The sequence below is a fragment of the Branchiostoma lanceolatum genome, chromosome 4 (assembly GCF_035083965.1).
Source record: "Branchiostoma lanceolatum isolate klBraLanc5 chromosome 4, klBraLanc5.hap2, whole genome shotgun sequence".
Classification (NCBI taxonomy): domain Eukaryota; kingdom Metazoa; phylum Chordata; class Leptocardii; order Amphioxiformes; family Branchiostomatidae; genus Branchiostoma; species Branchiostoma lanceolatum.
In genome coordinates, this window is record NC_089725.1 from 33041354 (window position 1) to 33058062 (window position 16709).

Consider the following 16709-nt stretch of genomic DNA (forward strand, 5'->3'; position numbering starts at 1 on the left):
CATGTTTCTTGTATCTGCATCGGTTATAATTTATAGATATACTGTAAAAGAAGAACAAGTTGAACCGACCAAACAACAACTTCAACTCGACCAGATCAATGTAACCCACACAACAAGTTGGGCATTATCGGTCCCCACATTTAACACCAGTAACTGGTCCCCACATTTAACACCAGTAACTGGTCCCCACATTTAACACCAGTAACTGGTCCCCACATTTAACACCAGTAACTGGTCCCCACATTTAACACCAGTAACTGGTCCCCACATTTAACACCAGTAACTGGTCCCCACATTTAACACCAGTAACTGGTCCCCACATTTAACACCAGTAACTGGTCCCCACATTTATCACCAGTAACTGGTCCCCACATTTATCACCAGTAACTGGTCCCCACATTTAACACCAGTAACTGGTCCCCACATTTAACACCAGTAACTGGTCCCCACATTTAACACCAGTAACTGGTCCCCACATTTAACACCAGTAACTGGTCCCCACATTTAACACCAGTAACTGGTCCCCACATTTAACACCAGTAACTGGTCCCCACATTTAACACCAGTAACTGGTCCCCACATTTAACACCAGTAACTGGTCCCCACATTTATCACCAGTAACTGGTCCCCACATTTAACACCAGTAACTGGTCCCCACATTTATCACCAGTAACTGGTCCCCACATTTAACACCAGTAACTGGTCCCCACATTTAACACCAGTAACTGGTCCGCACATTTAACACCAGTAACTGGTCCCCACATTTAACACCAGTAACTGGTCCCCACATTTAACACTAGTAACTGGTCCCCACATTTAACACCAGTAACTGGTCCCCACATTTAACACTAGTAACTGGTCCCCACATTTAACACCAGTAACTGGTCCCCACATTTAACACCAGTAACTGGTCCCCACATTTAACACCAGTAACTGGTCCCCACATTTAACACTAGTAACTGGTCCCCACATTTAACACCAGTAACTGGTCCGCACATTTAACACCAGTAACTGGTCCGCTGCAGCCCCTAACTCTGCCAAGCCTGGCCCACTTCTGCCCTTATTTGGGCAGTGTTGTTTTCTCACTTCAGGTATGAAATATTCATCACCCAGTAGAATGGAACGCCCCATTTCTGCCAAGGCTGATGAATGACGGGAGTCAATGCCACCTGTACTGTACCTAGCACCTGTACTGTGTCTAGCACCTGTACTGTGTCTAGCACCTGTACTGTGTCTAGCACCTGTACTATATCTAGCATCCATACCCAAGGTCTGTACCTGTAACATTACCTCACACTTGCCCTTGACCTTATTATCTCCAGTCCATAACACTGAAGACAGACTGCAGCAGTAACTAACCTTTTCCCTGCCATGCCCTTCCATAGTACCTACAGTACTTAGCTTATGTTAGTCACATCACAAGTCAGTAGGACAAGGGTTAAACTACAGCTTCTTCTTCTTCTTGTGATTATGTGCAAAACCTCATCATGCTGAGGGCTACGGCACAGTATCTTGGTCAAGGTCAATTGGGGCACTGGTTGCTCGCAGTCTACTAGTATTTGTGTTTTGTGTCCGGTGTTCTCTGTCCCCTGGCTCCTCAGAGGGCAAGGGCGCCACTCCCTGACCGTCACCCGGTGCAGGGTAGTCTTGAAGGCTTCTAGGGTCTGGGCCTTGACAGCATACTCAGGTAGAGTGTTCCATTCACGTGCTGTTCTTGGATAGAATGAGTTCAAATGGTAGTCTGATTTTGAAGTTGGTATGTGGTATGCCAGACTGTTCTCGGTGCGGGTTGGTACTTTGTGTCCTTTGGTGGTGAGGGGCATCTCAGATGCTACAATATTTCTCTGAATCTTGTAGAACATGTGGAGTCTAGCCTGCCGTCTTCGCTCTGCCAGCATGTTCCATTCAAGTGTGGTCAGCATGCTAGAAACACTAGACTGTCTACGATAACGGTGGAGCACGAAGCGTGCCGCTCTTTTCTGTACAGCTTCCAAGTTCCTGATGTTCTTTTGGGTGTATGGATCCCAAACTGTTTGACAGTATTCCAAGATTGGCCTCACTAAGTCTTATATGCCCGAGCCTTCACATTTGGATATTTGAGATATTTATGTTCCTTCTCAAAAAGTTCAGCAGCGAATATGCCACTATCTCAGACCACATACATGTAGGGCCAGACCACGAGTCTGACTACTTTCCCGATGGTTAATGTAAAGAATTCTGCATGGTCCTAGTCAATGGAATATCCACATACCACTGGGCACAGCACTGTCAACTAGTAAGTTGAACTAGCCTGAGTGTCATCCTGTTTCAGTTCCAGGCTTTACCTTCACCAAACAGTCTGAGATGGAGCAATCTCAGACTGTTTGGTGAAGGTAGAGCCTGGAACTGAAACAGGATGACACTCAGGCTCAGGGCTCCAGACTAACTTTTAGGCCTAGGAGCACTGTGCTCCTAACCCCAAAAAGTTAGGAGCACCAGCAAAAATCTAGGAGCACCACTACAAAAAGTTGGAAGAAGAAGAAAAGTCTTGGCCATACCAAGTAATACTCCTATTAATCAATGTTAACAACCTGGAAAAATGTATTTGAATAGGTCATAAAAAATATAGTCTACATGGTGCAGAACAACTAGCAAAGTGTGGTATATAATTTAGTTAGTTCTTGGGCAAGAATGATGCCGGTGTAGAGGGATTTTTAGAAAAATTGGGCATAGGTTCCCCGGCTGGCCCCTATCCGGGGGCCACGGTGCCTCAAGTTCAACAAGTAGAAAAATACACAATGGTATTTTCAACTTGGAACAAGGCAAGCAATTATTTACATGACCATTTGCGATGACATTAAAAATTGCATAAGCTTGAGTGATGTATTGGGATTTTCGAAAAAATTGGGCATAGGTTCCCCGGCTGGCCCCTATCCAGGGGCCACGGTGCCTCAAGTTCAACAAGTTGAAAAATACACAATGGTATTTTTTACTTGGAACAAGGCAAGCAATGATTCACATAACCTTGAATGATAAATAAATAGATAACTCTATTACTTGGCTATTGGTTTCACGACCAAAACAAATTAAGTCCCATTCCATGATTTTAAACTTCACTGCTGGCAATAAGTTCAACCCTAAAAACATTTTTACTGGCATTTTTTTCACCCCCACCCTCTGTCTACAAACAATCAAAAATGCTTTAATATTCTAACGTTGAAATTCTTGCTCAATAGTATCAAAAATGATCTGTTTGTGCCAGCCCAGTCAAATATCTAGTCCAAATTTTGCGCGTCAGGACCGTGCGGCGCGACCATCCAATCACAGGGACACCTCCGGGATCCATCGGGAAAAGGAGCTTGCCGCCTCGCCGGTGTGCATGATATAAATATGTCGATTACATCAAAACGTAGCCCTGTTTCTTGCCCTCATTTTGACACCAAGAACAAGAAGAAGAAAAATTAAGGTGGTAATTTTTATCATTAAAGAGTTCGTTACAATCGAATTTTAATGCTCAAAAAATAAATTTTCCCTTTGTTCCAGGTACCAATTTAAAGCTCGTAATCGGCTCATTCTGCTGCGGTCTAAGACGCAGGCGGAAGTGAAATTGGCCATGTTTTGAATCACGGCCGCGCGCTACGCCGCGCCGTTTTCATCGGCAAATTTCTGGCGTTTGAACATTTCACAAGATAAACAAACACATCACGAGAAAGAGAAAGTTATATTCTTTATATTCATGGGTGATTTTGCCTGTAGAAACGAATAGTTTTTGTATCGCGGGTGTAGGAAGATGGTAGAAAATTTACCGATCGCCATGCGGTAGTTAGCCGATTTTCGCGGTAGCGTTGTTGGAATACCTACTTGGAACGGACATTTTTTGTACCGCGGGTGTGGGAACAAGATTGAAAATTCACCGGCAATTTTCGCGGTAGCGTTTGAAAACCTAATGTTTATTTTTCAGCTTACCGCTTAGTTCTGCACCTATTATCTAGGTGCAGGTCTTAATCTTTGATAGTCGCACCGCGCGACCGTGATTTTAAATCTAGTCGCATTCTCAAAAAACTGGTCGCATACATGTTGTATGCGAGTCGCACTCACGAGCGCTGCTCAGGCTACTGTCAACAACATGACACATAAGAAAATAAAGTTGTCACGTTAACATATAAACTGTAAACAAACCACGGTCACGGTAACAGCAACATTTCCTGCAGCATGGAAACTGCTCTGCGATCAGGGTCAGCTGGAGATGTTCCGAACGTAAACTTTAGAAATTGGTGGCTCTACTTGAACTTCACCCTGTTCTGTCTGTACACCTGGAAACACCTCCACTACACCTGGAAACACCTCCACTACACCTGGAAACACCTCCACTACACCTGGAAACACCTCCACTACACCTGGAAACACCTCCACTACACCTGGAAACACCTCCACTACACCTGGAAACACCTCCACTACACCTGGAAACACCTCCACTACACCTGGAAACACCTCCACTACACCTGGTCTGGTTGAGTTGTTATTACAGCTGTTCTTCCTAAGTTGGCATGGCTTCACGAGAACGCGGTAAGACAACATTGTCATGTCAATTGTTGTTGTAAACAACCCATTATTTTGTTTCTCGCGCCGTAAACAAACACATCTCGGTACATTCCGCGGTGCCTGTTTCAGCTGACAGTCGGAGCTGCGCAGATGTAAAACTTTATACTGTAAAACTGCGGAGTAAAAACAACTAAACAGCTGAAGTCTACAAATGTAGGTCCCGCCTATACGCCGTACGTAACAACCTGTACTACCCACAACACAGACGACATTACTTACACTTTCTACCGCCTTCTTACGTTACGTGTCCGCGCACCTGAGCCCAGGTAGGGGGTGACACCTGTTTGTATGAATCCCCGGGAGGTAAAGGTGTGAAGAAGCCTTACAGAAACACTTGCAGAAACAACATTTTCGTACGCACCTTCAACATTCTGATTTCTCGTAGTGCGATTTTCTTTATCAACAGGTCGTCTTCAGATTCCACAAACTTCTTGATGGCGACGAGCTGCCCAGTGTCCCTGTTCCTGCACTTGAACACGACCCCGTACGACCCCTCCCCGATCTTGCCCAGCTTCTCGAACTTGTCCATGGCGTCGTGCGGCGGCGGCTCGGGCCCGGGAGCGCCCCTGGCCGGCGGGAAGGCTTCGCCGCGGCGGCGCTGGAGTCACGGTTGAACTCCGACTGGAGGGTCGCGGATCAAACTGCAGCACGGGACACAAGTCAAAACTTCAAGATGGCGCCCGACTGCGCCTGTCGTCTGCAGACTTGTCGGTCCGCCTTGTTCGGGAGATCCGTGCAGCTCCTGGGAGAGGACCCCGAAGTTTCCCGGCACGGCGGCCGTGTGCGTGCGGCGAAAGTTGACGGGCGACACGAACGGTGCCCCCGCCGCGAACCCTGCACGGCAGCTGCCACTCAACAGGCTCAGGTGCGCCAAGCCGCGACGCCTCTCCACAAAAACACGGCCCAAACGTCCCCGTACCAGCCTTCCCCTGCCTTCCCCGGCTCCTATCGGACTCCGACAACGTTCCTGGGTAGTTGATCAGGCGGGACGCGGGCTCAGGGCGCGGATCGCCATGTAATCAGGTCGGGAGGACGAACTGCGGCAGGAACTCTCACGCAACGGCGGCCTTCCTTCCCATCATGGCCGCCACACCTCCGCATCACTCCGCGCACTGACCCAGCACCAGAGTTCACCCCGCGCAGTTCCGCACAGATGCCGAGTTTTACGGGTTACTTTCTCAAATACTCACTTATGGGGTGATTAGAAAACATCATGTAGGGGAAAAACGAGTTTAAACGTATTCCTAGTTAAATGCGACCTACAAATCTTCCGCACTACATTGTTTACGCGGACGTGTAGGTGCCGAATTCGGCCTGATCGCAGGCGGCTCACATTCCCATAGGAACCGCTTGCATTAGCTCACGTGACCGCCAAGGCGAGCTCAAGAACCGCTACTTCTTCAAGTGCCTCACCTGCGGACCGAGGCTTCAAGTGCCTCACCTGCGGACCGAGGCTTTGTACGGAGAAATCAGCATAACAAGGAGCTCCCCACAACGAGCAGCCCGAGATGGGGCTTGACTTTTGCAACTCGAGCTTTCCGATCGCCACAGAACACCTGGTTTCATGGGAGATAAATGAACGGACAGCCGGGAAATGTTACGATTTGCGCTCCCAAGATCTGTTTGGAGAGGACTTGTGGTGAGATTCTGGTAAGTCTCTGCGCCAGCTGACTCAGAGATATGTCCCAAAATGTAGTGACCAGATGTATAATTGTAATGTATAGATATATGTGTAAATGAATGTATAAAATGTAAGACGATATTTATAAAATGTGTAACGTTAACGTTGATTAAATGTATAAACATAACAAAATGTATCAAGTCAAGCCAAAGCCTTTATTTCAACTCGATAGCCTGCATGAATGTATTGGAAATTAATACAACAAAAGTCATTAAAATATTATTCAGTTCTTAAATCCACACAAACAAACAAACAAACAAACACATGAACCAAATGGAAACGTAACACATTTGCAAGATAAAATAGTTTCGCTGCTGATATTGTGTGTTCCGCTCTGATTAAAACCTCCTTGATTAAAACCTCCTTGATTAAAACCTCCTTGGTTCCGCCTTGCGACTGTGGGTTGTTTGCCCATCCGTACTTTCGCGCCAGCCTGTTGCCCTGTGCTATAGCTAGTTGTCCTTTCCTGCAGCGCAGCGATAAATGTGCGGCAGGAGAGGTTCAGGCCGGGGTCAGTGACCTCTGTCGCCATCCGTCTTCTGGGCGCGAAAGCAGTAACTGAGGTGAGGATTGATGGATTTGCCGCCGTTCGGGTGAGTCACGCTAGGTACCCGCAGGGCGAGGGCGGGTTAGCTCCAAGCAGATGTTGGTGGGGAATTATAACGTTTTTGGACTGCCGGCTTTCTCAGCTCAGACAACCACCCACCTGGCAAGCAGAAAATGTTGCGATCCTCCAACCCAACGTCTGCTTGGAGATGAGGGCGGGAACCAGAGAATAGACCGCCTGTTGTGGTGTCGTGACGTGGGTATGACGTCAGCACGGCGCCTGCACATGACCTTGAGGAACAGGACCGCTCTGTGAAAGGGAAGGTCAGACTGCCGACACGAAGACTGAAATGTGAATCAGTTGCCATGGAAACAAGAACACGATGACGTGTTAAACCCTATCGCACAGACATGAGATTTATTTGCATGTTTGTTTCATTGTTTAATGCATTTGGTCGGAAAAGCGCGCGTGCTGTTTTACTGTCAAAACTGACAAAAGTGTCTCTGTAACCACTGTTGCCATCTTACATAGCCTAGTACCCAGCCATGTTAGATGGCCTCATATCCAACATGTCGTTTCCTCCTCTCCGCAAAAGGACTCGGCAGCTATAATAGGTTTGGGCACCAGGCCAATATTGTATCAAAAATTCTTATTTAGAGATCTATCGTAGAAACGGTGAAGCCTAGGTTACACATAGCCGAACATGGCTCCAGAACGCTAGCCGACTCAGGTCGGCGGTAGTTCGGGAGCATTCTGACCAGTTTTTGGGCCACGCCTATCTTTGGCGCCGAACATGCGCCGAACATGCGCCGATCACCTCCTAACCAGTACATGAATTACTCCCGAATGGGCCCCGAATGCTTTCTAGCTTACTCCCAACCATCCCGACCTCTAGCCGCAGACTGCCGAATCTCTCCTGACTAAACCCCGACCAATTGCAGACCCTCTCACGAATTTAAATGGACATATTCAGCGACTTTCAAAAGAGGGGTCATTTTCGGTTTTAATTAAAATAATCCATTCTATTATGTTGTTAACATCACCGAGAGATCGAGTTCGGATCATGGCTAGCTTTAATACTGCTTTTAGTGTGCTTCTTTGTTTTTGGTCGTGTGAAGGTCGGGGGTGATTCGCCCACGTTCCGATTGTAGTCACTTGGTTGAGAATTAGTTAGCAGAGTTTCGTCTACGGCCTTGGGGTGAGTTATGGGTAGGTTGGAAACTAGTTGGGAGTAAGTCAGTAGTGTTTCTGGCGTGGTTAAGGTTCTAATTTTACTTCTGGCTCAATCCCGAATACCAGCCGAGCACTAGCCGACCGCGCCGAACACCAGCCGAACACCAGCCGACCCATTTCAGACCCTCCGTCCAGAGCCGAATGTTTTGAAATTTTCAAGACATTCGGCTGGCGCAGCCGAACACCAGCCGACTCAGCCGAACGCCAGCCGGCGACTCGGCCGAACGCCAACCGAGCTAGCTCCCGAATCACTCCCGAATCACTCCAACCATGGTCGGGGGAGAGTCGGGAGGCCATGTTCGGCTATGTGTAACCTAGGCTTTACCTAGGTAAAATAGTCAAGTCATGAAACCTGCGTCGGAGGCGAGGTATTAAAGCTACCCGGCAGAACATGAAAAGGCAACCGTCGCGGAGCCTGGCATGGAGACTATCGCGATCGGGCATAGCGTGACAAAGCGGCGGGAAGGCTTGAAAGGTCTTATCTCAAGAGTATTGCCTACGTCACCTTGTCACTAGCACTAACGACTTGCTTTGGTAACAAACCGAAAAGCGGCCGGCGGAATCCCCCGCATTGATCGGGCCTGACGTCACGAACGGTCGCCAGACGCGTCTTTTATCTCCTAAATTCAAACTCTGAGACGACTCTTAAGTCACGATTTCCGTTCTGTGATGGAGTTACATGTTAGTTACATGTGAGTTACATGTGAGTTACATGTGAGTTACATGTGAGTTACATGTGAGTTACACTAACGGTTAGTTACATGTTAGTTACATGTTAGTTACATATAGGTTGCCCGCCTGTCCCGCCGGTCCGGAAGAAGCACCGGGCCGGCCGGAGTTTCGGTTGCCCGGCAACACTGCGCTTTGGTCAACATCCCGGCGCGCGGCTCTAAATCATTAAGCGCATTTCCCCGAAGCAGCCGCTGTTTGTGTTGCTTTTACTGCGAGGAAAACAGAGTCTCCAGATGACGCAGGAGTGACGCGTCATGACGCAGGAGTGACGCGTCATCACCTTTATCCTGCCGCCCACTCGGGAGGGGCGCTAATTTCCACGGCGAACCTCGGGCTTCTGTCAAACACGGCCATTATCCTGTCTCTACCAGAATTTGCCAGGGCAGTTTGGAAACCATAGGGCTTGGCTATAGGTCCTATAGGGAGAATAATTTGCCAGGGCAGTTTGGCCATCATAGGGCCTGGCTATAGGTCCTATAGGGAGAATAATTTGCCAGGGCAGTTTGGCCACCAGAGGGCCTGGCTATAGGTCCTATAGGGAGAGTAATTTGCCAGGGCAGTTTGGCCACCAGGGGGCTTCATTTGCCCACGGGAGGGAAGATGTTACTAGTACATTGTACCTTCCCACCGGCTCACTTCTGGCCGATTCTCACCCGACTTTTGCCGAATTGTACTCTCCATAACCCCCTGTACGAAGGCCTGGTGGAGGTTTTTTTCCGACTTGGCATCGAAACCCGGGCTTCTGTCAACTCTGGCCGACCTGTTATCGATGCGGCGCTGGATTGGACCAGCTAAGGCCAAGGACACGGCAGACCTGTCATCACACACGACTTAAGCCCCTGTCACACTTGTGCGTATATGCAAGTCCGCATGAGTTGCGTATTGACAAGTTTTTGGTTTAGGTTAAGTTTGCAGCCGAAGAAGTAATTTCTTTGGTTTGATAACTAGACTGCTCAACGGTGGGTCAAAGTAGAAAACAACTTCCTGCAAGCAAAATTTACTTACACAAAATTAATGTTACTGCGGAACTCTGCGCACTTGAATATACGCACGTGTGACAGGGCCCTTACTGGCTCGCCGGACGCACTTACGGCGGCTCGCCGGACGCACTTACGGGCTCGCCGGACGCACTACCGGGCTCGCCGGACGCACTTACGGGCTCGCCGGACGCACTTACGGGCTCGCCGGACGCACTTACGGGCTCGCCGGACGCACTACCGGGCTCGCCGGACGCACTTACGGGCTCGCCGGACGCACTTACGGGCTCGCCGGTCGCACTTACGGGCTCGCCGGTCGCACTTACGGGCTCGCCGGTCGCACTCTCCTATTTACAAACACAAAGGGAGGCCGAGAGGCGAAGTGGCAACATGACGTCAGGAAGCTGCCAGATCAGAGCAACAAACAAGTTTGGGACACTGGGCGGAGATTTCTCGGACAGGAGCGGAGATTTCTCCAGTCGGACAGGGGCGGAGATTTCTCCAGTCGGACAGGGGCGGAGATTTCTCCAGTCGGACAGGGGCGGAGATTTCTCCGGTCGGACAGGGGCGGAGATTTCTCCGGTCGGACAGGGGCGGAGATTTCTCCAATCGGACAGGGGCGGAGATTTCTCCGGTCGGACAGGGGCGGAGATTTCTCGGACAGGAGCGGAGATTTCTCCAGTCGGACAGGGGCGGAGATTTCTCCAGTCGGACAGGGGCGGAGATTTCTCCAGTCGGACAGGGGCGGAGATTTCTCCAGTCGGACAGGGGCGGAGATTTCTCCAGTCGGACAGGGGCGGAGATTTCTCCAGTCGGACAGGGGCGGAGATTTCTCCGGTCGGACAGGGGCGGAGATTTCTCCGGTCGGACAGGGGCGGAGATTTCTCCAGTCGGACAGGGGCGGAGATTTCTCCAGTCGGACAGGGGCGGAGATTTCTCCAGTCGGACAGGGGCGGAGATTTCTCCGGTCGGACAGGGGCGGAGATTTCTCCGGTCGGACAGGGGCGGAGATTTCTCCGGTCGGACAGGGGCGGAGATTTCTCCGGTCGGACAGGGGCGGAGATTTCTCCGGTCGGACAGGGGCGGAGATTTCTCCAGTCGGACAGGGGCGGAGATTTCTCCAGTCGGACAGGGGCGGAGATTTCTCCGGTCGGACAGGGGCGGAGATTTCTCCAGTCGGACAGGGGCGGAGATTTCTCCAGTCGGACAGGGACGAAGATTTCTCCAGTCGGACAGGGGCGGAGATTTCTCCGGTCGGACAGGGCGATGATTTCTCCAGTCGCACAGGGGCGGAGATTTCTCCAGTCGGACAGGGACGGAGATTTCTCCAGTCGGACAGGGGCGGAGATTTCTCCGGTCGGACAGGGGCGGAGATTTCTCCAGTTGGACAGGGGCGGAGATTTCTCCGGTCGGACAGGGGCGGAGATTTCTCCAGTCGGACAGGGGCGGAAAAGTCCAGTCGGACAGGGGCGGAGATTTCTCCGGTCGGACAGGGACGGAGATTTCTCCAGTCGGACAGGGGCAGAGATTTCTCCAGTCGGACAGGGGCGGAGATTTCTCCAGTCGGACAGGGACGGAGATTTCTCCAGTCGGACAGGAGCGGAGATTTCTCCAGTCGGACAGGGGCGGAGATTTCTCCGGTCGGACAGGGACGGAGATTTCTCCAGTCGGACAGGGACGGAGATTTCTCCAGTCGGACAGGGACGGAGATTTCTCCAGTCGGACAGGGGCGGAGATTTCTCCAGTCGGACAGGAGCGGAGATTTCTCCCGCCCGCAAGTCGTTAGTGCTGTGTATATCTGCTTACGACATTGCCCGATGTCAGACCGACGTAATCTGTGTTGAATGGGAGGGCTGTTCCACATGAAATATAGGGGTGCAATTTTTACATTACATCGCCGATTAAAGCAGTTACGGTGTAAAAAAAGACATCGTGTACCATCACGACCAACCTAGCAAACGATATGCCAAGTTACACACCAATGCGACAACGGGATCCTGAGTTATGGCTACGAACGTTCAAACAACAGCTTTTCTAATACTCCCGTTAGGTCATCCTCCTTCCCGGAGTAATAAAAGCCAAACCTGGACTAGTGACAACCTTCACATAAGGACCACCTGGCCATTGTGACCACTTTTTGGTTCCCCTTAGATAATTCGTATCATTGACAAAAGCATTAAGAATGCTGCCTGTCGTGACCGCATACACCAGATCTAACGGTCCACTGAGGGGTGTTCTTGGGCAGTTTTGAGGTAGTAGAAATTGGCCAAATCGGGTTTAACTTAGCAGTTTGGCGGCTCTATGGGCGGCTAACTCCGTTGGAAGATCTTTCACCGCATTGGGACAATTTCTACTTTTTCAGTTTCTGCGTGGTTCAGTTTCCGCTACATCTAATCTTACAATATCTTTCATTGTTTTGTCTCATTATAAATGTAGGTGTGGCTCGTGTAATTGCACTTGTTCTACTGTAATTTTCATGTAGGTACTGATGAATTACTGATGGCGACCCTAAACAAATAAACAGTAAGCAAAGGGAGTTGATGGAGACAGGATACTTTGAGTTGTTGTGTTGTTACTTTGCGTTGTTTGCAGGACTTACTAATCCTATTTCCATGGTTACTACTGCATGTAATATATTCATGATTTGCTAAGTTTGTGTCAAGTCATCTTCTTACGCCAAAAAGCAATTACTCAAACAACTGGATATGATTTTGGAAACGGTCAGACGTTTCAAGTAGCATCCACTACTTTTCGTCAGTGACTGTGAGCAAGATCAGTTGAACAGCAGGTTTATAACCACGAACTATGAATTGATATGCAAATAAGGAGAAGACAAATTTTTAGAAGTCCAATAGAAAGCGAATTAGACAACTCAAGACGAGGTTGAAGTAAAAGGGGACAATAGCTCCTATTGTTTTAATATAGGAGCTAAAGCTGGTTTGCCCCCAAGGCTATGTCCCAAGTGCCAGACAGTTCCACCCTTAGCCCTCCTTTCCTGTTGAGGGTTGGATTGTATATCCTCTCATATATTGCCTCCCTTACTCCACGTTCGAACCACGTTCTTATTACCTGGATGTCTAATCTTCATCGAAGTCATCTTCTTGTTCTGTTTTTCATAAGACTCCTTTGGAAGCTGGTTGACCGAAGTAACTACCATAAAGATTCATAATGAAACGGAATTAAGACAGAGATCTGAGTGACGACAGCGCCTCCTGTGACGTATGTTCACATGGACTTTGATTCTTCTCCCCCCCCCCCCCCCGACTTGTTCTGAAACATGCCCGGAATCGACATAAGGCAGACAGAAGTTTCCTCATCGTGACGACACCATATACACAACAGTACATGGACACAATTGTAATAATAAGAATAATGGTACAACAAAATGGAAGGCAGAATTTTCTTTCGTTACCCCATTAACCTAAATTAAGATACTATGCATAATAATATGTACAGAGGCAACAATACGGAGTGAACGTAACTTCTACACTAGACTGTAACGGAAAAGCGCGTCCTCAGCGGTCCGCATTGACAGGCGACAGTTCGCTCCCTTCCCGGTCTGCAGACCCAGGAAAGCGGCACTTCATTCTTAAAGATGTCTGCTGCAGTTTAACTTGAGACAAAAAATTGGATCATCATATTCTTCTGGAAAAGCTTCACGTAACGCTATAGACACTTGCATCAATTCATTTATACAGTTGTAGTACAAGGTTCTGTACAGAATTCATTGAAAAACAGCATGCCTAGGTGTGCCACTCCGGTAGGTTGCACAGGTATAATTCAGCTGAGCTTACAGGTGTAACCCAGGTGAGTTTAACAGGTGTAATCATGTGAGTTATACAGGTGTTACCATGTGAGTTATACAGGTGTAACCCTGGTGAGTTATACAGGTGTAACCCTGGTGAGTTATACAGGTGTAACCCAGGTGAGTTAAACAGGTGTAACCCAGGTGAAACCCGGACGAACTACAACACATCGTCTTGTTCACAAGTCCCCACAGTTCTGGGCACTTGGCAGTGGAACTGTCACTTAGAATTCACTCCCCCAAATTTACAGGCACCCCATTAAGTTTTCACCTGACCCCACACAGACCCTGTGCCCCATATAGACCCTTCCAGTTGGGGGGTAGATGTTGTGGTGTTGTTGCTATCATTTCCACAGTTATTTATTCTTGTTAATTTGACCGTTGCAGATTTCCGGGTTTAAGTACAAACGTTGGCAGTTCCGTGTGTTCTGAGCTAGCGTTACAGTTCCATGTGTTCTGAGCTAGCGCTACAAGGCAGTTCCGTGTGTTCTGAGCTAGCGTTACAAGCTGGTGCAACAAACCGACGTGTTCTCCTGCTCTCAGTTAACCCTACAAGTGGCAGACAAGTGGACGAAGCTCTCTTTTACTCCTCATTCATTGTGAGGGAAATGTCATCATATCAGTTCTTGCTGTGTTTGGTTGTTCTGCTAGAAGGAACAGACAAAGGTTGGCGTCAGTACTGGGATGTGATGTTGGTCAGGTCTGACCATCCGTACTGGGATGTGATGTTGGTCAGGTCTGACCATCCGTACTGGGATGTGATGTTGGTCAGGTCTGACCGTCCGTACTGGGATGTGATGTTGGTCAGGTTTGACTGGCTGTACTGGGATGTGATGTTGGTCAGGTTTGACTGGCTGTACTGGGATGTGATATTGGTCAGGTTTGACTGGCTGTACTGAGATGTGATGCGAGCTTGACCAGTCTAGCCGGGAGCCTCTCATAGCAGATTGTGCAGGCTACAAGGGCCTGCTCCTGTTACCACGGCTACAAGGGCCTGCTCCTGTTACCACGGCTACAAGGGCCTGCTCCTGTTACCACGGCTACAAGGGCCTGCTCCTGTTGCCACTGCTACAAGGGCCTGCTCCTGTTGCCACTGCTACAAGGGCCTGCTCCTGTTACCACGGCTACAAGGGCCTGCTCCAGTTAGAACAGCTGTGTTGTTGACCAATTAGAGACGGCAGCTCGGTGAGATTGTCCACTTGAGGCGCAGCTGAGTGGCTCTGGTCCTTGTTGCAGTGTTGACTCCTCTCCAGGCTCCAGTGTTGCTGTGTTCTCCGTGGCGCTGCGATGTACAGTCAGGCACAAGAAGCTGCTTCAGTTTGTACAGGTGAGCAGAGCATGGCTACCGGACCTGCGGACACTGCCTCCACACGAGCGGCTACCGGACCTGCGGACACTGCCTCCACACGAGCGGCTACCGGACCTGCGGACACTGCCTCCACACGAGCGGCTACCGGACCTGCGGACACTGCCTCCACACGAGCGGCGCAGGTAACTGTCTTCAGGAGTATCACGTGTGGAAGAAGTACGAAATAATCCGACTTGGTGACTTCTGGCATGGCCAGAGCTGTTCCTGTGTTGGGTGTGAGCAGAGAGTCTAGTTGTCTCCTGTTGGGTGTGAGCAGAGAGTCTAGTTATCTGGTTCGCGTGAGTTTGTCTTGGCCATCAAACGAGCCTCTCAATTCTTCTGCATAGCACAAGCCAGGACAGCCCACAAATCTTACTTTATTCATTAAAACTGAGCTGGTGCGGGAAGCGACTCAGTCCGAGTTTGTCCATGGCACAGTTGACAGGCAGCATTTTAAGGCGTCACGATCCCTGATTATAGTCCATAGGAAGGGAGGCAGGAGCATTTGGGGAGAATTGTCAATCAGGTATATATATATTTATTGTGTCATTTTCATTGGTTTCAAGTCCGGAACTGGGCAGGGTCATCAGTTGGTCACTTCATGACCCGCCAGCATGTAGAGGTCAGAGGTCAGTAGGTCGCCTCATGACCTGCCAGGATGTAGAGGTTAGAGGGCGCCGTGGGGTCGTCAGACGGACGGCTCTCCAAGACGATCATTCTGGAGTGAAATAAAAATCGCCACATCCATCTATTTTCACTTTACGCAACATAAACCAACATTACATGTAACAGACCCAACTTCGCCTGGCAGGGACCAACTTCGCCTGGCAGGCACCTTTCTCTATTTGTTTCTTGGTCTGTTTATGTCCTGCCACTGCTCGGAGGTATTTCTAATGTTCCATTTCAAGGTCACCTGGCAGACGAAGTTTATGTCTGTTATCACACTTACAAAACCACACAATGACTTCAAGAGGCCACCGTTACTGATACTGTGTACCGTGATTTACTCTGATGGGTCCAATGTTCCCGACATGTACATCTGTGCATACATGTCGGCTGTTTAACGCTCCGTTAACATGTACAATGTACATATGTGTCGGCTGTTTAACTCGTTAACATGTACATGTGCATACATGTCGGCTGTTTAACGCTCCGTTAACATGTACATGTACATATATACATGTCGGCTGTTAAACGCTCCGTTAACATGTACATGTACATATGTGTCTGAACACCTACAAACACCACTCACAAGGCAACCATCACTGATACTATGATCTCCAGAACTCCCCCAACATGTACGTTGTACCTAGACCTTTTCACATAACTCCCGGTAACGCAGGGCACAAACATGTTACCATGACGGTGCATGCGTAGTCATGGTAATGATCTAGCTTGCCCCCTACGTTACTCAGAGTGCTCCGTTTTTGCGAAGGGCAGAGCTGTCTCCCGCCTTAATTTTTTTCATTCCCACTCCTTGTTTAGGAGCCTCTTGTGTCCCCAGCCCGGGACAGAGGGCCGTGTCAGGAGACAGCCGGGACAGAGGGCCGTGTCGGGAGACAGCCCTGCGATGGGACCCGTGAAAAGGTCTAGTTACAAGCATGTGAGCAGTTTGAGAAGGCCAGGCTTGAGCTACCCTGAGAGCTGGAGCCGGGTGTGCCTGTGGGGGTCCGCACCCCGCCCCAGGGGGTCCGCGCCCCACCCCAGGGAGATCGGCAGCCTTGAGGGAGGAGAAACAGCAGTTAGTCACGGCGGCCTCTTGAGTCATCACATCATGGGAGGGGGGGGGGGCTCTTGCCAGCCTC

General features: G+C 49.4%; 3 protein-coding genes across 17 annotated transcripts in view; all 3 read right to left on the reverse strand.

Moving 5' to 3' along the window:
* The window catches only part of LOC136434107 (cyclin-dependent kinase-like 1), a 30502-nt gene extending 24812 nt beyond the window's left edge, over positions 1-5690 (reverse strand). For all 3 annotated transcript variants that reach the window (XR_010755703.1, XM_066426858.1, XM_066426857.1), the window contains exon 1: positions 4943-5690. Coding sequence is in view for 2 of the 3 variants with exons in the window: in XM_066426858.1 (XP_066282955.1) it covers positions 4943-5110 (168 nt within the window). In the remaining variant the exon portion in view is untranslated. The remainder of the gene's footprint in view (positions 1-4942) is intronic.
* A 4473-nt stretch (positions 5691-10163) lies between these two features.
* On the reverse strand, positions 10164-11615 carry LOC136432088 (phosphatase and actin regulator 4-like). The gene has a single exon (XM_066423107.1). The coding sequence runs from the start codon at positions 11613-11615 to the stop codon at positions 10164-10166; it is 1452 nt and encodes a 483-aa protein (XP_066279204.1).
* A 3811-nt stretch (positions 11616-15426) lies between these two features.
* The window catches only part of LOC136434109 (mitogen-activated protein kinase kinase kinase kinase 3-like), a 61508-nt gene continuing 60225 nt past the window's right edge, over positions 15427-16709 (reverse strand). For 9 of the 13 annotated variants that reach the window (XM_066426864.1, XM_066426868.1, XM_066426862.1 and 6 more), the window contains 2 exons: positions 16541-16624; positions 15427-15622 (listed from right to left, as the gene is read on the reverse strand). In XM_066426864.1, the coding sequence (XP_066282961.1) occupies positions 15535-15622; positions 16541-16624 (172 nt within the window). In that variant the 3' untranslated portion in view covers positions 15427-15534. The remainder of the gene's footprint in view (positions 15623-16540; positions 16625-16709) is intronic. The other 4 variants (XM_066426869.1, XM_066426870.1, XM_066426871.1 and 1 more) reach the window with 1 other exon arrangement.

Excerpts from the sequence above, each read along its gene's own strand:
- LOC136432088 (XM_066423107.1), bottom strand. The coding sequence starts at position 11,615 with ATGTGGAACAGCCCTCCCATTCAACACAGATTACGTCGGTCTGACATC.